The sequence below is a fragment of the Falco cherrug genome, chromosome 12, assembly GCF_023634085.1.
Source record: "Falco cherrug isolate bFalChe1 chromosome 12, bFalChe1.pri, whole genome shotgun sequence".
In the NCBI taxonomy this organism is placed as follows: Eukaryota; Metazoa; Chordata; class Aves; order Falconiformes; family Falconidae; genus Falco; species Falco cherrug.
This window is the reverse complement of record NC_073708.1, coordinates 8,821,305-8,843,659: the sequence shown is the minus strand read 5'-3', so window position 1 is coordinate 8,843,659 and position 22,355 is coordinate 8,821,305. Positions and strand designations below refer to the sequence as shown.

The following is a 22,355-nucleotide window of genomic DNA, read 5'->3' as shown; positions in this document are numbered from 1 at the left end:
AGGCCGCAATGTGGTGAGCTATTCTGGTTCTATTTAACCATCTCGGGAAAAATTCACAGGCTACTGCTGCTGCACTCGGCAGCAAGATTCAAACCTCCGCTTCCCTCGGCCCCTCAGCCTGTTTGGCTCATTAACGCATCGCCTCCTGCTCTCCTCAGCCTACCTCCCTTTCTGCTGTATGGGATGAAGATCCCTGGAACCCTGTCTTTTCCTGACAACATAATTTCTTGCTCTTGGTGGCACATGCAGCAATTCATTGCCAATGGTTCCTCACTGGGGAAAATCTGACCCACGATACTGAGGGTCCCACTCACAAAAATTTCTCACTACTCAATCTTTCCAAAAATCATATTCTTCTTCCACAAGACAAGCGCCAAGTAGGAATATAATAAAACCACCAGCTCCTACACATGCGGTAATATGCAGACGAGGAGCCCTCCTGGTTTATCCATGATGTGCTCTACTTTGAGAGCTTCATCTCCAAAAGCTCTTGCCCACCAACTCACCTTCTCTTACATACTGATGCGGTGCTGCTGTTTCTAAGAAAGCCAAGCACCCTGCACATTAAACCTCTTTCTGTAGCTTCTTTAAACCTCTGCCTTCACTAATTAAAAAGGGGCCCCACCATAGCTTGGACACACATTAATCCACTGTGATCCCAATGGTAGAATCAGATGCACAATCTGAAACAGACCCACAGTGCTTGGCCTGCCGCTGCTACAAAGCAGCCTGAAGGTTACTTTTCCTTTTCGTTGACCTGAGACTCCAATTTCAACTTCCCCAGCATCCAAATTTACTGCATTCATTCTTCCTGAAGGGAAGAGTCCTGCAACCTACCCCAAGCATGCCCTCAGGAGATAGGGCTCTCTCAGAATCTGCCATCACCCAGGAAGAACTGAATCACGCAGGAATTATTTAGGACACCAGAGCTCACAGTGCACTTTTACATTTACATACACATTTACGTACATTCCCGTCCAGGAAGTTGGTGGAGATCCACCTTTCAAAATATAATCCTAATACTGACATTTGCCTCAGCTTTCCAGGCAACAATTCCATACAGTGTGTATACAGACCTATATCCGGTCACCTCCTGGTTTGACTTCAGAAGAGCTAACCTGATATGGTAGCTGTTGTTTTAGACCACAGGCTAAGGCAGATTAAAAAAGAAACAAACCACCACCAACCACCAAAACCCAACACTTTGATTCAACAGCACAAGTAACAAAGACAATAAGTTTACAGGAGAATGAGGATAGCTGCCCATGGGGAGAATATCTTAAAATCTACGGTAAAGTCATACTTGGCAAAATTCAATAGATCTGGTAAACATCAAAGATAAAATTCAGCAGAATAATTCCACCAAGGACCATTAAAAGAAAAATGGGACCAGCAGGGTTACCAGTGAAAAACAATGCCAGGCCTAATGGCACTGATCTACCAGAAGCAATTTATTATGACACCAGAAATAGCTATTTTCACAGTGGATGCTTGAAATGAAAACTTTAAAGCTTCTTTAAGTCTCGAGCTATAGCAAAGTATTCAAGCAGCCAGCCAAAATAGCTGAAGGGAAATAGGAAGGCCACATGTGGAACTAATTACTCATGTAGAGGCTATGACAAAGAACATTTCTCCAGACTTTTCATGGGGGCTTCACTTTCAGGAAGTAACTCTAATTACTGTTCAAGTCTCGGCAGCCTGCATGCCGCTGACAGTTCCAAGAAAAAAATGAACCTATTTGCCCTTTTCTTGCTCTGAAATGCCAAAACAGAAAAGCGCAACCAGAGTCATTAAAAAGAAAGAAAATCAGTGCTGGCTTGTTGCGTTAGCTTCCCGGGCAGGCTCCTTTTTTTTCTTTTTCTAAATTTGTTTTTTTCAGTCTTCTCAAAACAGCACATTCTGCGTCGACGTTCACTCGCTCTCCGTTGGCTGCAGCGAAACTGTACATCTTGACTTTTTACAGCTTTTCCATACTGGGGCCCACTTCCTGCCCAGTTGAAGAAAAAAATCTGGCCTGAAGATGAAATGACTGCTTAACATTACACTAAAACATCTGGTACCATTTTATACACAGACCCATGTCTGAGAGCAGGCAATTCTAGCGGTCTCACCAGCGGCACAGTGCATACCCAAACCTCCCCAGGGTGACATCATCCCATATATGGCCTCTCAGGCCCAGCCCTCCCCCTTTTCCTGGTCCTAAATTCATTGCCAGATCCCCCGTCTGCTGCAAATGTGCCACGTCAAGCCTGGAAATCACAGCACTTCAGTGTGTTGCAGTGAGTGCTGCAGAGTGTGAGGGAGAGCCGAGCACAACCCGTCATGCAGGAAGGCAGTTTTTCCCCAAGACTAAAAGAGGATTTAAAATAAATAAATAAGACGCGTCCGGAGATCCTGCTCCGTCGCCCCAGTGTTCAGACTACCTGTTCAGGACAATGCTGTTGTACAGTAGTCTGCACATTGGTTAGACTGGGCAAGGGAAAGCAGCGGCATGGACTATTGGGGACGCAAGTCGCTATTGCCAAGGAGAAGACAAGTCATTGCTCCTTTCAGATCTCATATACAGTATTTTTCTTCGCAGGTTTTGCACACTAGGGAATAAGAAACGCTCAGGGACACTGTGAAAAAGGCGGACTGCAGAATAAAGCGGGGAAGACATTCTGGTAAGGCCTACTTTGGAAGAACACCTGGCCTATGACCTGGCGAACCTAGGTGACTCCCCTCCCCCCTTCCTCCAGTCATCACCGCAAGAAAGATGGAGCTCTGGTGGTTTACTAAAACCTATGCAAGAAATGAGAGAGGTATATTGCCTAGAGGTATACTGCCTAGAGAAGTGTACAAGGGTAGAGTTAAAGCCGGTCCTTCCTTTTTTCCTTCTTTTTTTTTAATTTAAAATAAAGCTCTTTTTTTCCCCCCACAAACTAAAAAGGTAAATTTAAATATTTTTTTTCATTGTAGCAATCAGTATAAATATTTAAGGAATATATGATTTCTTTCTAATGCAGAAAAGGCTTGCTAGAAGTATGTATTCTGAATGTTGTGAATTAGAATCTGAAGATCAATTTTCAGAAATTATTTTCTCTTAAAGTAATAAAATAATAGAAAAGAATGCATGAATATTATTTTAAATTATTGTAAATATATATTATATCACCTTTGGGTGACCTGTACTTAGATTTTTATATGCAGCTGAAGCTTCTTTGCAAGTAACCTATGCTGTGTGTGCTAATGAAAACTGGGAGGGAAACCGTAGGGAAACTGGGACTACTCCATGCTAGCCTTGTGCCGCATAGAATACGGAATCTTTGATTGTCAGGAAAAAATACCTCCAAAAGTTCAGGGTGTGATGGAAAAAAACCCAATAAATAAACAAAACTGAACAGTCAGCTTTCCATCCCAATACCTGGCTGGTCATTGCATAGAAGTGATCAGCAGCGATTGATGACGCTCTCATGTATACTTTGAATTGCTGATATTTCTTCTAACATGCAAAATGATAAGTTACTTTGTCCTGAATCCCACTGATATAAATGGAATTTGTAAACGAATGCAGAAGTTTGCTTTGGTGAATTTCCAGCTGTCCTGGTAGGGAAAAAAAACCCTCAGGCTGAATGAAATCCCCACGGACAAAATAATACAAAAAGTCTGGGCTGCAATTTGATACCAGCCAAACTCAAGAGTCAGCTCCCCTAAAGTTAACACTAGTAACAAACTACTGCAACCAGGAAAAAAAATCCCATCTATATGGTGCTCATTATTGCCAGGAAGGCTTTGAATAGCTATACTATAAAAAGAATTAGCATAAACATGTAGCCATTACTATTAAAACCAGTCAGTTTTGCAGAATGAGTGTTATGTGTTAGACAGCCTTGATGCTGTACAATTTTTTAAAAAAATATGTATATTATTATTATTATTATTATTACCTTTTTCATTGCTCCTTCATTAATCAATAGAAATCCTACTGGGGAGAGACGGTCGCGTAGCATTAGTGTGGCTGTGCCTACGCTGGCTGTCTTAAAGCCTACAAAGCAAGAACTAGGACTGTCATTTCCCATAGCCTCCCATCAAACGTTATGTATTTGGACTAAAAGAATTCTTTTTTAATGTATATATACACTTACAGGTTACCCACCTTCTTTTTCTTTATTTCACAGAAGACTACCTTTAGGAGTAAATTAGTGGCTTTTAATCCATTATAGTAGGAGTAGGCAGAACTTTTATTCTCGTTCTACTTTAAAGTGGAGTTCAACACACAGTTAAATGTAGTTATTAATAGAATGAAGAGACAGAAAGAAATTAAAGGAATGGAACCAGATTCAAACTTGCATTAATATTTCTCCATCTCTTTTTAAGTATGACTGCTGTTTTAGGCATAGCAAATCTGAAAAGTTTTATGACTTAGATTTTGTTTAAGCGGTAGAAAAATGTTATCAGATCTTGTTAAGAAACTTGTTCAGTTATGCTTTCAAGGGGAATATGAACATTTGCAAACATTTTTCCTATCTAGTGCTGACTTGCAGAGCTACTTTTTTATAATTCTGATCTAGAAATGAAGAAAGGAAGTATTGTTATCCAGCCAATAATAGGCTCTCGGTGAAAATACTGTGGAAGATAGCCTGCACTAACTTTTGCTAAATAAGCAGGGACAATGAAAACATATGGAACTAGTGTTTATCTTATCTTGAGTCCACTATTTGCATTAATCTTTATTTTAAATGACCTTTCTGGATTTAGGAAGTGATTCCCCTCCCATACACCCATGACTCTTCAAAGTTACATTTTTAGACTATAAGACTGAGATCTAGGAGGCCCCCTTGGCATGGGGCTTGGAAAGGAGGCGGGGGGGTTGGGGGGGAGGAGGGAATGCAGTGTGCAAAGCAACAGATATGGAAAGAAAGCCTGTATTGTTAGGAATGAATAAGGAAGTATATCTACTTTGGCTCAGTAATCAAAACATTTTCAAAGTGAATTAAGTGATTCTGTGGTTCTTAAAACAGTGCTGTTTTAGTTGAAACAAGTTCTAGTTGATCATAATCATGCAGAAAAGATTTCTGCAGTTATAAAATGAGGTTTTAAATATGCATGTCAACAAACACAAAATAGCTGTATACTAATATTTCAAGAGGAAAAAAAACAACAAAACACCAGAAAACCCAAACAGTGCTTTTTTTCAATGACTAAAAAAATTAGCAGGATCCAATGCATATACTAAATCAAGGTGAGAGTCCTGTAAAAACAGGATGATACCAATGCTTAAGCTTGTTGTATGAACTAAATGACACAGTTCATACTACCATAAAATACACAAAACCAGGAAAGGCAAATGAAAGCTGGTATGAACATTTAAATCGGCGAGTGTTTCAATATAAGGGATTTTCTTCCATCTTTAAGGAGCACAAGTGTTTTTTTTTAGTACACTCAACAAAATTAAATAGTGAAGAGGAAGAAAACATTTCAAACCTTTCCTATATGCTCCTTTAATGTTAAAAAAAAAGGAAAAGAGCAAAGAGCGGTGGGGGAAAGTCACTTAACTTTAGAGGACTAAATATAGAACAAATAAGCATCCAAATGTGAAAAAAAATAGTTACTTTAAAAAAAAAACATGTCATTTGACATTTTCCTGCCTTGTCATTAAGTTGCATGTCGTCTTCTGTATTACCATTACCAGTGCTATTTAACGCATCTGTATTTTCAGAAGACTAAAAAGACACTGCTATACTCTCCACACTTCTTGCCCCCCTTCCTGTGCTATCACCGTGTGTCCACAGACAATTCTGCAGACCACCCAAGTATCACTGCTATATGGAAAATATTTTTATGCAAATACTTGCATAAAAATTCCAAACTTCTAAATAGAATGTTAAATTATTATAATCTTTTAATCAAAATCTGTTAAGCAGACTAGAAATAGAAAACCCCCTAAATCTTACTCTTTTGGGGTTTTTTAAATAGTACATTTTAATTTAAAGCATAACTTTACTTTTACTTGCAAAAGGCTTTTCTTCCTGAACTGTACTTTATTGTAAAATAAAAGAAAAACAAATCACAACCAAAACTCCTAACTGAAATAATATTAAGGGTCAGGTTTAAACCTGCAAAAAGACAGGAAATGCCACAGTTAAAAATGAAACTTTCCTGAATAATACTACTGTACTTCTGTACTGCATTTTACGCTGCATTGCAAAACAGTATCTAAAAATAACAACCTGCCCTTAAACAAAAAGTCCTGATCACAGTTGGAGAGAATACAATTCTCAACTCAATTTCAAAGCTAGCAATATTTGAAGTCAAATCCTTAATATAGGTTTCTGTAAATACAATATTGACAATCCTGAGATTTTTTTTTCTGTTACGAGTATTCTAAAATATTCTCAAGCCCTTTACCAACTCAATGAATCAACCAGATACAGCACACAAAAATGTTAAGCCCTTTTAGCAAATCAACTACAATTTCAAGGAGTATCAGTTTTTAAATAAGAATCAAGTGGCGGTAACTAACTAGTCATTAGCCTCAGTCCAAGATGTAAAGCCCTTTGCTGATTCTTTGATTAATTCTCCTTGTGTACAGTTATTAGAAAGACCGCACAATCCTTCCACTTACAACTTTTACTCCCAGCACAACCTTCCTGATAGCTGTTGATAGAAAACCTACTAATTAAAATGCATACTTTTGTTCTTGCAACCCTTTTATATGATAAGTTGCCAATTAATTTTACTGTACGATTCTTTGCTATTTCAAGAAGGATCCATAATACAGAAAATGAGACCTAATTTTCTCCCAGACTGAAGACCTTTGATTTCTTTAACAACTAAATGCAGCAATTAAATTTGATGAAAGCAATAAAACAATCGGTGTTTTATATCTGTTTTAAAAGTACTTCTAATTTGCCACTTTTGTTTTTTCTTTAAAATTGTCGAACGGGTAGGAAGACATGCCAACTCAAAGCTTACATTTAAAATTTTACTTAGAGGTACAAAAATTTATGTAATAACATAAAGCCAAAGTAAGACTATTTAACATCTTGGAATTAATTTTCATGTCTGAATTAGCTAGTCATGTTTTGTGCTTGATTCATTTTTTTTCACCTTGCTAGGTTCAAGGAAAATTTTTATTCATATAATTGATAAACTTAATTGGTACACTTCAACTCGCATACTAGCCACCATGTATCTTTATGGCAAAATAATGATTAGATCTAGAACACCTGAATAATTACACGCTAATTTATTATTAGTCTAATTTAAAACCTCAGCACTATCCCCAACTTTTTAGCCTCTTGGTAAATGTGTCCCTTTTCGTTTCCAGGCTGGAACTGAAAAGTGGTTTGCTGCTATTCTGTGTGGGATATGGGTTTGAGAAGGGTTTGAAAGCACAAGTTTGTTGCTTACCTATGGTGGCACTAGCGAGCAACAGTGATTTAAGAACACCGTTAAAAAACAGAATCATTTAATCTGTATATAGAAGTAATACAATTATTCTTTTCCCTTTCAAGCTTCCAGTGTGTTTTATACCTTTTGAAACAACAACCCAGTGATGTTGCAAATGTCATTGTGAAGTTGAATGACAGTCACTGTCTGTATTTTATAAACAGGAAAGTTTAGCAAAGTAGCACATCTTGTGATGTGAAATGATGCTATTTGCACGCTTTTGATCTATAGCATGGTCTATATTTAACTGAAAAAACGAAGTTCTATAATGTTAATTTGTTTTCTTACAAAGGATAGATTTTGAGAGAAAGCTAAATCAAAATAATATGCAAAGTAAAATACTGAAAGAAATACCATACTTGCATAGCTGTCACATATTAGCAAAACTGATCTAAAATGCAACCAGTTTTCTTTCCAGCACGTTTCCTTTAACGGGGTTAATGTGCAAGTGGTTGCCTCCATTTATACAGAAAGATTTTTATTTTTAACATACCAGATTATTGTACTTATCTGCTCCTAGAAAATATGTACTGTATAAACACATCCTTTATCTTGAACTTCAGTATTTCTGTGCTTCCAAGAAGAGTAAAAACATCTGGCTAAATTACTATGTGTGAGTACAATATGCAGGCAAAACCCTGTATGAATTGCATATAAAATAAACCATGGCTTCGTTCCTTTTTGGTTTTCCAAATGTTCAGTGCGACCAGTCTGTTGAAATGGCACCTCTGATACATGTCAGCACAATGATAACTGATGTACCGAAACGCTTCTTTTCTGAATAAAATCAAGTTCTGTTCTTGTTCTATAGCTCCCAATGTTTTAAAGTTTAATTCTATTCTGTGTGTTCCCCCCCAACAAAGTCCCCCAAACCGGAACGGTACAAACTGTTGCACACCAGCGGTGATGGCTCCAAGGGACTGGCTGGACGGAGTTGTCATGTGTCTGCCTGTCTACACTTGCTGTGCAGAACATCCTCTCACCTGTACAGCAGGCACAGACAGGCAGTCGCATGACAACCCAGCCTGAGGGACAGCCGCCAGTGGGAAACCGCTCTGACACACCAGAGCATCTTCACCAACAGCTCCAGCCAAGAGTCACTCTGGATCTCAGACGGCCGGTCAGTAACCAAGCCGCGTACTGCAACCCACCTAGAGTCAACCCAACACTGCCTATAAAATACAATAAAACCCACTGCTGAAATTTTTACTGTGCTTCCTATAGTACTCTTTTCCTAGTTGTTCTCATTAACTCACTAACAATAAGGTTTATTTATACGCAGCTTTGCGGCACCATTGTTTGTTTCGTCCTCCCATTTACTTCTCAGGCATAACTCGAGCAACTTGCATTAGCAGATTATTGTCGGTATAAAAATCACTAACATTCCTGCTAGCCACAGAAGCTGAGAGCAGTTAATTGTGTGGCGAGTTAATTCTGTGAACATACACAATGTCAGACCTTAAAGTAACTTCTCCCCTTTCCAAAACTCTCTCACCTCCTCACTTATTTTCCTATCTCCCTCCCAAATCACACACAATTTTACAATTGGGAATAAACTGTGAAATCATAATACAAGCTGCATCTATTGTTGGATGTTGACAATACTATCTTTTCCTACTGAAACTGAATGGAAATATTTTATTTGGAAATAAGACTAAAGGGAATTTTTCCAATAAATGTAAATTTCGCATTTTCAGAAGTTCTCATCCTAGAGCCCAGTCTGGCATCCTTTGCCCACCAAGCGAAATCTCTGGATGCTTTGGACAGAATAATAAAATCACATTCTCTGACCATGCCCTGTAAATATGCTACACCACTTTACAAATGGCATCCTTTTGTGTACAATAAAGAGCTTTTCGATTCACAAGCTAGGGTGGCGTTCCACATTCCCAAAGTCCATTTTATCCTAGTGAAAGTGTCTAATTCACAAACCTCATATTTGCAGGTTGACTCTCAAATGAATCTCAGCACAAAAGCTTACAACTTTTTGTGCTACTTAACAAATCAGTAACAACTGAGAGTGAAGATGCTCAGCTTGAATCCTTTGTGTGTGCATAGGTATGCCTTGTAATACTTTAGCTAGTATCACACAGAATGCTCTACGAAAGACATCTGTATTTGTGAGATCAATGAACGTGCTAACCTTGCACTTACTCACAACAGCCTCAAGGCGGTAGACAATATTTTCCTTGCTTCATTTTAAGCAACTGGAAAAGCACAAAGTCATGGTACTGGTCATGCAGCAAAGTTATGAACACAAGCAACTGTACACAGGATCAGGAACTAATCCAGTTTAGTATTCACATAACTGACACTGTAACTGCTTTAACCACACTGTTCAAACATCAACTTCATATTTCCATAATTACAAGCCTCAAAAGCATCCTTAGGCACTGATTCCCACCTCATCAGGAATAAAATCCTGTTGCACGTTTGAGCAGCAACAGAATCATGTCAAGAAACCATTTCTTTTGTAGTACTGATCCCATACAACACATTTTGAAAACTTTTGCCAAAGTAACTCGCTTCGAAATGCATTCCACAGTGAATTTTTCACTTCTAAAAGCTGCAGCTCTCAAATAAAGGAAATAATTTACATCCTTCTGATGGCACTAGCAAGCAACCACTTGCATTCAGAGAGTGACTGTCATCTCAGAGTAAATTCCAGAGTACAGAAAATGGGCTCAGCTTACACTAGAGGGGGTGCACAGCCCCAGAGGTCCTAGCAAGCGCTGTAGCTTTGCACAGTATGTTGTGAGAGCCCTCTGGCACACATGCTGCTACAACCTTCCTTTTACTTGGGGACAGAGGCGCAGGGGGCACAAACTCATTGCTGTGGCAAGACAGCAAAGGTGAGACCTGACTTTCTGCATCTTCCCCAGCTGTGATGGAGAGGGTCATGCTACTGTGCAAGGACTGCAGAAGTGACAGGCCCGAGTGGGAGGTGTGGGGGATCTGAACTCCCTGCGACCTCTCAGCCTGCACAGCCGTGCCGAGCCCGGGCACAGTCCAGACACATAAACATGGGTATCACTTCACACATCACTGCAGACTATGTATCTTACCAGGGTGGAAATGCACCAGCGTGCAGCCATTTCAATAATCATCTGAGAACGGGATGTGACAACTACTCAAACAAGCTGAAAGTGAAGAGAACATTTTAAGGAGACGAAATGTAGTTACAAAAATTGGAATTCAGCCAAGAGACCAAATATTTCCTTCTTAATTTTCAAAGCCAGTAGTTCCATTTCTGAAACAAGTCACTTGCCTTCTGACTAACCTAATGGTCAAGCTCTGGCTTTGACCTTGTTCAGAGAGCATCTGAAACAGACCTCACTAATTTTAAGTCGTATTGAGAAAAGCCCAGTAAAGAGAGAGAGAGAGGGAGAGAGTGCAATCCTGCAATCCAACATAACTTTGTGAACTCTTTCCCAGGACAGAATAATCAAACTGTACAGCTAATCTGTACTCAAGGAGGAACTTCTTGAACCAGCAAAGCATGGAATAGTACTACACTATTATCTTCTCTTACCACTCTAAGAAGTTCCTGAGTGATCTCCCATGGTGGCCTGAATGTACTACTTGTATTTTCATGACTCCCAAAACACAACTCTTTGGCAATTAAAAGACACTATTTTAAAGCATGCATACAGCAAACAGACAGTGGCCATTTCCCTCCACATACTATTCTGAGATTCCCAGGTGGCTCCCTTGCAGGCTATCAAAACAAACAATTCATTTTTAAAGTTGCATAGCAGAAGACATTCCATGAGTATTTTCACAAGTTTTTCTATTTCACAAGAAACAAAGATCACACACAAAAAAGCAACACCAAAACTAATGTAAAAATTGCCACAGCACATCTTAGATGCACCTCTAGTTGCCTGAGACAGAACGTAGCAAGGGGTGTTAATCTCACCACATCACTTTTTTAGTTACAGTTACCTATGTCTAACCTAAGACAACAACTTCTAGTAGCTTCAAGGTAGATCATAAAACCCAACAGCTTCAAACTGTCAAATTCATAAAGGCACTTTCGCATTTCTTTTAAATTCATTTTTATGTCACTACAATGAAATACTTCAAATTATACTTCAGTAATCTGAGAATAAAACTTCTGTCTTGACACCTAGTGCTTGGCTCCTCCCCTCTGTCTGACATGCTCTCAATTTTCCTGTTACAGGAAACACATTTGAATCCCTTTAATACTTAAATAAAAGGGCAAGGGGAAAAATCTTCAAGATTCACCTAATTTGTCCCTCGATCTTAAAGTCTATCCCCAAATGGCTCAGGAAAAACCCACGACTGGCCAGCGCAGTTCCCCCCATCAGCAGTATTGCTGAAGTAACTACCTACGATAAGCACCACATTCTGGATTCGCAGGACTCAGCAGAGCTCTGGCTTATTTATGTACATGGAGCTCTCCCCAGTAATTCTAGAAAATCCACTGCAGTAAAACACTAAGTTAAAAAGAGTATGAATTGTCTGCACAGTCCCCACCAACCAACTCCCTGTTTTGTTGGTGGTAAGCCAGTGTTGTGATTATTACTTAGAATAAGAGGGAAAGATTGAGTGATGTTTTAGAGCTCATTTATAACTCTCTTTACTTGTGCCTCTTCCATTCAATAAATTGGTTCACACACCAAAAAAAAAAAAAAAAAAAAAAATTCACTAGATTTTGCTGAAAAGATTTAACTTTTTTAAAAAATCAGAAAATAATAATTGTGGGGTTTTTTAAATGTAGCCCAATTTTTCTACAAAAAAACCCATAAACCTTAAAAAAAAACAACCCTACAATGGCTTTACTGTAAAGCTGATAGTTCACATAAAAATCCCACTTTAACCTTCAAAAATTAACAGTGAGACCGCTGGAGTTTTGGATAGAGCGTATCATTACCAGCTCTGCTGAAAAAATAAATAAACAGAACCAACAAGCAGCCTAACAACATATTGAATAAGATGAGCCACCTGGTCAGCCCATTTACTATAGATATGCTTTTTGCAGTTCTCGTATCACTCACCTCAGATTTACTGATCAGCAGCAACATTTCTTACCAAGGTGCATTTTTTGTCAGATTTGAAAATCCACACCAACCAGCTACAGACCTCTGCAGACAGGCTTTTCATCCTCTCAGAATATGAGGCCAGAGCCCAATTGTTATCATTAAAGCAACTGCTGTCGTTACTTTCAGAAGTAAATTTACCTAGACAATTTATGATCGATTTACAGTAGATGTGCAAGAGCAGTCCAAGCAGGCGTAGGACAGTAACAACTTTTTTTAGACCAATGTGTGGAAACCACAGGAAGAGAGGAAAAAAAATAAAACAAAAAAGAAGCATAAAAACCCCCACACAACACCCTGTATTTATGCTATCAACATTTTAATGGAAGTCTTAAAGGGTCAGCATTCTCCACGAATCAAAACCAGAAAATGTAAAGAACACAGGTAAAACCTTAAAACGTTCTTGCGGTTCAAGTCTCTACAAGCTGATTTAATATTTTAAACTGGTATCAGGAAACTGAATAAATACTGGGGCTTTTCCCCCAGTAGAAAAAAGTTCTTCATTCCTTACCTCATCATCTTTATACCAGGACAAGCTTTCTGCAGTTAGAACGAACCAGTATTCCTTTGATCCTCCTTTCATGATGCCAATATTGTTGATGGTCAGCCAGCCTTTCCGGATGACCTGTGCAGAGGTGCAGTCAGGCACAAGTTTAGTTCATTACTCACTTGATGTAATTCTGTTGCAGCATTCATTCTTTTAAATAAAGACTTGCTAAATAAAACAAGAACAGGTGCATTTTTTCAGTCTCTGGCAAATTCAAGAGGTTTTGCGGGTTCCTATCATTCAAGAAAAAAACAAAAATGTAACAAAGTGAATATAGTGCTTACAGTCAAAAGGTTGGAGAGAGAGAGAGAAGCCTAAGTATTACTGTGTTGTACTTACAGCAAGTATGAGTGCATTAAGGATTGTGTGAACTTGAAGATACTTATTTGTTATATAATAACACATTGTAAAAGTCCATACAACTTACATATGACTATTCTGTTCTAGTCCAATTGTTAAAGTAATTTTAAAGTTGGATATTAGGAAAAGCACCTAGCTTCTGGCAAAGCTAAGTGGCTTCTGGCATGTATGGGGAATTTTCAGAAGAGGTTGAACCAAGCAGCAAAGTGGAGAGCTCCTCTACAGTTAATTTGAAGTTAAGATCGGAAGTAGTAAGGAGAGGTATAGGAGAGCTATTTTCGTCTCGTAAGGTAGAAGAAGAAAAGAAAAGGAAAGAGGGGGAAAAACCCAAACAACTAAGGCAGCAATAAAAATCAGGAGAAAAATGGGAAAAGCAGAACTTTATAAAATAGATACAAGCCGAAGATGAAAGAACAGATGGGACAGCACACCTATAAATACTAAGGCCAGGAGGTTACATTATGCAAAGAGAAAAATGAACAAAGGAAGCTTAAGAGGAATGAGACAACCCAGAGATGAAGGAGAAAAAATGGTCATGAGAACTGGTTTATGGACCATATAGAAACTTTCAATTTTATTGAAACATTTACTGTTTTCCAATACATATCAGAAAGCAAACGTTCCTTCCTATGATGCTCTGAACAAGACAACAGAACTCTCCCAGTCACACAGATGCAGGGAACCTCACCCGTTCTGCTTCTCCCCGCAGCAACACCCTTTACATGCCTATGAAGTACCGAGATGGAAAGAAGTGCTCAGAGAAACCCTTCCCTCAACAAGTCCCACAAGCAGGGACTTTGTGAGCAAACACGAGTTTCCTCTTGCTTTTAGAGAAAAATATGAGACTATGACATTCCTCTCATAGGGCTTTACAAGACAAGTAACTCCAATATCAACAAATAACCAGAGAAAAACATTGCTCAATATATATTCTTTGCCATCTAGAAAAGTTTCAGAATCAGAATTCACTCCCATTCAGCAAGCACATTCATGTAAGCTCCTTGAAAAAAAACTACCAGCTTTGGTATTGCACAGAGCAAGGGACTAAGTGATATTTGATGACCAAACTAATGAAAGAGATCAGAAGTTGCACCTGGAAAACTGCTAAAAGTATTGGTAATGCCCATAATCCAAGCGTATCAATTTCATTTCAAATAAGACAGTGATGTTTTCCCACTCACTACCAACCAGGCCAGCACTGTAAGTAAGAAAACCACTGAAGATGCAAAAAAAAAACCTCTACAGGTTTTCAGCATGTAAGGAAATCACTAACAAAGCACTGATTTGGTTTGGAAGACTCAGTAAGCTGAGAGAGAATGAGAAAAAAAAACCTTCGGGACATGATTCCCAGAGAGAGCCTCAAGGGTATAGCATGAGCAGACTGGATGGAATAGCCTGTACCACAAAGGTTTCTGCAGAAGTTGTCATGATTTTTAATATTCACATTCTTGGGGGTGAGATGGGGCATTACTGAGTACAAACTGGAGATGGAATGCTTGTCCAAGTACAAGTTAAGGGAAACATACTGATACCAACTTGATTACGCATCAAATCCTCATTTTATTTTACGATGTTTATTGAAGTAGCTTTTTAACAGGAAACAAGCGCCACGCACATACAGCCAGCATACTGGCCTGCAGGCAGCTGCTACAGAACAAGCTGTGGAACCAAGCTAATTTCTTTTTTTTTTTTTTTTCTGTGCCGAACACCACAAATGTAAATGAAAGAAATTTTAGGAAGAATCCAGGAAATTAAGGCTCCCCAACCACTTGAACCTAGCTCCACAACAAGGTGAACTATAACTGTACTGCAGACTAAATACCTGGCAGCAAACGTGCAAAGATGGTTATTCCCATGTTAGAAAGAAACTGAAATAAGAGGCTATAAGAGAGGCTGCTGTCGGACCATGCTGCCTGCAACTGAAAATGTTGTGGTGCTCCCCATAAAGCACATACCCACAGAGGGGAAGCCCGGGCAGCTGGGCCAGCACTCTGCGGGAAACTGGTTTGGACACACATCTTAGAGAGGGTAAAAGATTTGAAGGCAGATGTCACAGTGGGGATAAAGAGGTTTCTAGAAGCAAACCTGAGTAGTATGTTCAAGAACCTTACAATGAGCATTTAAAGGCACGTAGCACTCCCTCCTTATTCCATTCAGTGCTTTCCTTCATCGCTGCCATAGGCTTTGTGGCATGTTAACAAGACAAATTCTCTCAGTTCAACAAGAATGCATTTGTGGTAGAGGTCTCAGACAGACCAAGTCAAGATTTTAGTATCTAAACTATACAAGCCATTTAAGAACTAATGAAGCTTTTAATAATTCTAAATGTAAGAACTACATTAACTGCATAGCTCCAAAAGACTGCCTTGCTCCGGTCCAACATATGTCCCCATAGATACATAAGCATCGCTGGTGTGGGCAGAAGCAAGCTGACTTGCTAATACAAACATTGGTCACTGTCTTGTAAAGGAAGGAATTTGCCAGTTGTTTCCTCAAAAATCCTATGTGCTGAAGATTAGATCCAGCTGTCATTCCCACACAACACTGCATGAAGAGCAGGGCACCAAGCTATAGCAGTATCTCGGGCACGTACTTTTCATACGCGGATTTCAAGACCTGTTCATCTATATCCCTCTGGGAAAAGAGGGTACTGCATTCTCGAAAACATCCTGGACACTACAACAGATCATAATTATCCAAAATACTTGGAAGCAATTCCACAGGACATCAAGAGAGAGAAGATGAGCTTTGTGTGCTAAGCCTCATATTCTTTTCATTGAACTGTTCCCATTTCCCAGACACATTTTGTCAACTACAAAAAGCTACACTTCCAAAGCACTCAGTGCCAGCGCTGGGGTCAGAGGGGAGTGAGATGTCACCGGAGGATGCTGAGGGAGCTGGCGGAGGAGCTCGCCCAGCCGCTCTCCATCCTTTCCCAGCAGCCCTGGCAAACTGGGAGGTCCCGGCAGGCTGGGGGTCAGGCGGTGTGACACCCGCCTGCAGGAAGGGTGGGAAGGAGGATGAGGGGAGCCGCAGGCGGCCAGCCTGGCCTGGGTGCCGGGGCAGGTTACGGAGCAGATCCCCCGAGTGCCATCACACGGCCGTACGGGACAGCCGGGGATCGGGCCCAGCCAGGGGGGTGACAAGAGGCAGGTCCTGCCTGGCTGACCTGGTCCCTCCTGTGACAAGGTGCCCTGCCCCGTGGGTGAGGGGGAGGCTGCGGATGGCACCGTCCCCCCCACAGCCCCTCCGGAGGCACCGGCTGCCCCGGGCCGGGTCACTCTGCGGGGCCAAAGCCCGGCCGGGCAGCCGAGCCCGGCGCGGTGCGGGATGGAGCCACGTCCCCTGGCGCGGGCACAGGCCGTGTCCCCGGGGCTCCGTGTGGGGCCGGCCCCGGGTAACGCCGTTACCGACGGTCTGGGCGAGGGGACCGAGCGCTCCCTCCGGGGGTGTGCAGCGGGCACCCAGCTGGGGCAGCGCTGGCCTGCGGGGGCGGGGGGCTGGGCAGGCCGAGGGGCCGAGGCCGGTGGTGTGAGGGTCCCCAGGGCTGAGCGCCGGGCCCTGCCCGCGGGTCACACCAGCCCCCGGCAGCTGCGGGCTGGGGCAGGGGGCTGGGAAGGGCCGGGGGGGCTGGCAGCCGGCTGGGCATGGGCCAGCGGTGTGCCCGGGTGGCCAAGGAGGCCGACAGCACCCTGGCTTGTGTCAGAAACAGCGTGGCCAGCAGGGCTGGGGCAGTGACTGTCCCCTGTGCTGGGCACTGCTGGGGCCGCCCCTGGAGCCCTGGGTTCAGCTTTGGGTCCCTCGGGACACGGAGGGGCTGGAGCGGGTCCAGGGACGGGCAGGGGGAGGGGATGTGTGGGGGATGGGGCACCAGGCTGGGGGGTGGCTGGGGGAGCTGGGGGGGGGGTCAGCCTGGAGAGGAGGGGGCTCGGGGGGGCCTGATCGCTCCCTACAGCTGCCTGACAGGAGGGTGTAGCCAGGTAAGATCAGTCTCTTCTCCCAGGTAACAAGCAACAGGACAAGAAGAAAACAGGGAAGGTTTAGACTGGATATTAGGAACAAATTCTTTGCTGAAAAGGTGGTCAAGTACCGGAACAGGCAGCCCAGGGAGGGGGTAGAATCACCCTGGGGATGTTTTAAAAAATGCATAGATGCAGTTCTCAGGGACACGGGTTAGTGATAGACTTGGCAGTCCAGGATTAACAGGTCTTTCCAACCTACAAGATTCTATGACTATTGTTTTCACTAGTTCATTTTCTGGTTGGGTTGGATTTAAGAGATCCATTTCAATATTTTCTATCATATTCCTAAATGTCAGTCTCTGCAAACCGGATATTAGTGACATGAGTTATGAACTTCAGGAAGGCGAAAAATATGGGCATTGCCAGAAGCTAGTGAAGATAATATTCTGACCGGTAGCCGGACTCCATGTACAGGATGAACAAGAGATGACACAGTTCCTTCCTTCAGGGTCCTGATACCTAATCTGGGTGTCTGAAAAATGAAACTTAGAGGGTATGAATGAACGTGAACAAGCCAGAAGGAAGTCATTTTCTGACAGTTCAGCTGCACAAACCCCAAATCATAGCTGATGTTCTTATTCTTCGCCACTTCACAGATAAACAGGAAAGCAGAATTTGACACAGTAAGTACATTTTATGTATTGCTGCATGACTTACTCCATTACATCAAATAAGGTATTTGTAAAAGAAATACATTAGACAATCAGAAGGTGTTCTATTTCTTCAAAAGAAGGGTTTGAAAGACGATTTCAGGATCAGTGAGAGATCAGTGAAATGTATTTCTGGGCAGACAGAAATACAGTGTGAAAATCATGAGACTGGCTGCCTTCACGACAATATTTGTGAAGTTATATAATATTTATCAAGTTACCTCAGCAGTATTAAGTTAACATAACTCTCTGTTAAAGTTGAGTTACATAACTCCATTGAAATAATTTTGAACACACAACACCCAGCACTACTCTATCTTCTAATTGCTGTCATAACGACATGTGTTAACAAATAGTAAGCATACTGACAGAATAAAAATTGCAAAATCTAATCTGTGAGGCAACCTTACAAGCTATTGGGTCTTTGGGTTCAGTTATGAAGATTCTTGCACTACGGAGGCTAAAAAGGAACGACAGGTTAGAAGGGAAACCTAATACACTGTTTCACTGCAATTTGCCAAACGTCAGAGCATAAAGTGATCAGATCTGTTCTGATATTGGACACAACCAAGATCTTGTGACATTGCTTCCCCAAAAAATCACTGCACAATATATCACATAACTAAGACACAATAACAGTGGCCTAAGTCCTAAACACATCTAATATAAAGAAAAATTTAGTCTTTACTGAAATAAAGCACTCCGAGTGAAAAATTGAAACATGTTTCCACATGTAGTTAAACAAAGGTTGAGGTGATCAAGTCAATCATGAAGGAATCTTAACCTAAAAAATAAGTATAGTTAATGGCCATTTAGAACAGCAATGCTTCTCTAGTCTTGATAAGGTTCAGCTTGCTAAGTTCTTGATAAGGTTGAATCTTGATAAGATTCAACAGCAGCATGTCTCATTCAAGGATATTTCAAAATTTAGCATTATGTGGTTGTCCACAGGTGCCACCTCTTCTACAGAAACACTGCCATTTCTAACAGCACAGCCTTGTCATGATTTTTCACCACCACCTCACTGACTAGGGCACATGTTTATAGAATTATTTTTTAAGCAAGTAGCTAGAAATGGAAACATTTTTTTCTGGCTCATGCAAGGTAACAGGATTTAAGTATATCTGAAGAAGCAGCAAAGTATGCTACAAAGGAAGATTAAAAAGAAAAAAGAAATAATGGGTTACTAGGGAAAAAGTTACTTATTAGCACTATAGTTCAGGCCAGCTGATGGGGTCTGAATGCTACTTGTGTCCATAACAAGTGAATCAGATGGCTGGCGTAAGATTGTAGAAGAGGCAGGTCAAACAAAGCCTTCAGACCCAAACCTCCAAATTACTTGGACAGTGACTTGAAACTCATAGTTCAGACTAAGCCCCACCTCTAATTACAGGGGCTACTTCAAGCACCACAGCAGATTTTGCCACAGGAGCAAAACACAAAAGAGAATTTCACGTACATTACATATAATCCTCTATAATTTGAGTACCTTGCATTCTCACACACAGAGTATCAGTTGGGCACATGGAGCAATGACACCTTCATCTTCAAACTTTATCATCAAGGAGAGCTTTCAACACTAAATTTTAGTCACCAAAACAAATCTCAACGCACAAAATACACAACAGTTAAGAGTGGGTCAGCTTTCAGGAACCAGATCTTGCTAGTGTGCTGTGTAAAACCAAGCATTACACTGATTATTTCAAGCAAATTAGAAGACAGACTAACCTGTGGCTTAAAAAGAAACTTTGTGGAGTCAGGTCAAAACCTCAGGCGGTAGCAAAGAAAAGACAAACAAAAAAGGCCAAAGATTAAGCGTGAGAGGATAAATTAGTAGTAGAGGAAAAAGAAGCAAAAACATGTTAAGAGGAATTGGTATTACACTTCTTTCAAAAATGCAATATCATTGCATTCATCTTGCTTCTGAGATACACAGACATAGTTAATAGTTATCTGCATCATTCCAGTTCAAAGCACGCTACAAAAAAGAAAAGCAACAGACTGCAAATGAGCATCCCACTATTTTGGGAAAACTTAATGATCTTCACCTCCCGAGGGATTCAATTCAACTGCTGTTAGAATCAGTGCTGCCTAGACCTTTTTCCTTTATTCAAGGTAAGTTTAGTATAAGTTTGCTTGAAATGATTACTGAAGAATTCGATGGTATGGCAACAAACTGGAAAAATGTATATGTTTTCATCATAGATATTATCAAAGAATGTACATGATACAGAGATTTACTACTTACACCTAACCATCACTGAACCAGGAGTAACTTGTTATAAAATTAACCGCTGTTTAGACAATTAATTCTAATTAGTAATATTAAAGGCATTCACGTATTTATTTACTCATGAGGTGGAAGGGTTAGAAAAAGACTGTCCATGATACATTGATCTTCCTGGTGCTATGAAAAGAATGCTAAAAAGGCTTTAAATTTTCTACCAGAAGTAATTCTTTACATAAACAAAATACCAAGAACAGTACCTGTACCCATAAACAGCATGTTCATTTACGCAAGAGCTAATGCTTCCTTTCGGTTACCAGAAACTTATTTGCCCACCTTTCAAAAAGAGGTTACTATGAATAGAGGCACTCACATCAGATAAAAACTGCTTTCCAGTTATATAATAAAATAAACCAACAGAATAAACCAATTAGTCATTTTAGTTTGAGAAACTCAGTAAATTATAAAAATATTAATTTTACTCAAAGTTTTCTACAACATTTTAAGTTATACTAGTTCATACTTGTAACAGCAGGTTAGTAGCAGTTAAGTGATGAACTGCAATTATACTTTGTTGAGGAAGTGTTACAGACAAGACAGTTTAACATTAAATAGTTTAGTAGCAAGTATTTCACAAACCAATGAGTTAGAGACAAACTTTGCCCTCTGAGAAGCTAAATGAAAAAGCAACAATAAAGCTTACAGAACTTAGCTCGTACAATTTGCCTTGAAGGCGGTAGATTGGTTCCCTGAAATAGCAAATTGCAAAAATGAAGTTTTATTTCAGAAACACTTTCTCATTCTTTTCAACTCCAAACAATTAACTTATAAACATCTCTTTATTATCTTTAAAATAAAAGGTTCAGCAAAGTCCTTTATACCAAAAGTAATTAAGTTTTAACATCTAATTTAAAACGCCAAGCTTTTTCTCCAGTTCTTTAGAGAGAACATTCACTTAATTAAAAAAATCATTCATGTTATCTGTGTATTTTTGAAGAGTCAAATAGTTGGTTGATTTTCCTTTTATGGGACACTCCAAAGTGATGACGGTTGTTGTGTTTGACACATGTTCCAGCACAGCTAGACAAGAAGGAAATCTCTCCTCAGAGGGGAGACACTAGTCTTTGAAGCCATTTCAGTGTTTAGACCTTTCGACTTTTTTCATTTTAGTCCAGACCATATATTACATCAAAAATGCCACTCATGCTAGTCAGGCTGTGGGGGACCATCACATTCAAGAAGTTAATGGATTATTTTAACTAACGCCTCAGAAATAACTAGAAGTTTCTTGGTAGGAGGAAGAGGTTGGATTTCTATCCCCAAAAAGATGACTAAGTTTTCAAAAAATGCTAGAACTCTCACTAACAACAACAGAATTGGAGACTTTCTGAAATGTCAGGTTTATCACCTGAGGGATCTGAACTCAGTGGTCACATTTGAAAACCCTGATCTTTCACCTTCTGAGCTTTGTTTGACCAAATTGCACATAAAAACATCGGGAAGACATTCAATACCAGTAATTATTTATACAAAATTTCATTCTCTTATTTTTACTAGAATTTTTCATTTCCTTGTAAGGTATGCTCTGATTCCATATTTCCTTTCTGTTTAAGACTTTGCAAAACCCTCTAAATGAGCAGAAGCCCTCAAAGTTGTAGCATTTTCATTGTTTTCATCTCTCATAAAAAAGACGACTGATCCTGTGAAGTACTGAGCACCCCTGGCCCACACAAAAGCAAAGAAAGAAGCAAAGCTCAGGAGCACTTAGCATCTTGCAAAATCAATCCCATATTCTTATGTGTTAAAAATAAACAAGTAGTTTCATTAACGAATCTCAGTGAAAATGCTGATTAGTCTGAGACCATCAACCAGTTATTCTTTGTTTACTTTGAGAGAAGCCTATGGTACATAATCAACATCTTTGTGTCATCAACTGAAAGTTTTCACAAGAGGTAAAGGCAAATCCACTTTTGCTTGCTGAATTGTCCCTTCACTGCTATTAAGCTTTGAACACATAAGAACCAGTAAAACAACTATGACAAAGCACACACAAGC

General features: G+C 40.2%; 1 protein-coding gene across 3 annotated transcripts in view; it reads right to left on the bottom strand.

The window, feature by feature from the left end:
- The window catches only part of DNM3 (dynamin 3), a 187,029-nt gene that overhangs the window by 113,541 nt on the left and 51,133 nt on the right, over window positions 1-22,355 (bottom strand). For all 3 annotated transcript variants that reach the window (XM_055724417.1, XM_055724416.1, XM_055724415.1), the window contains exon 14: window positions 13,006-13,119. In XM_055724417.1, coding sequence (XP_055580392.1) covers window positions 13,006-13,119 — 114 coding nt within the window. The remainder of the gene's footprint in view (window positions 1-13,005; window positions 13,120-22,355) is intronic.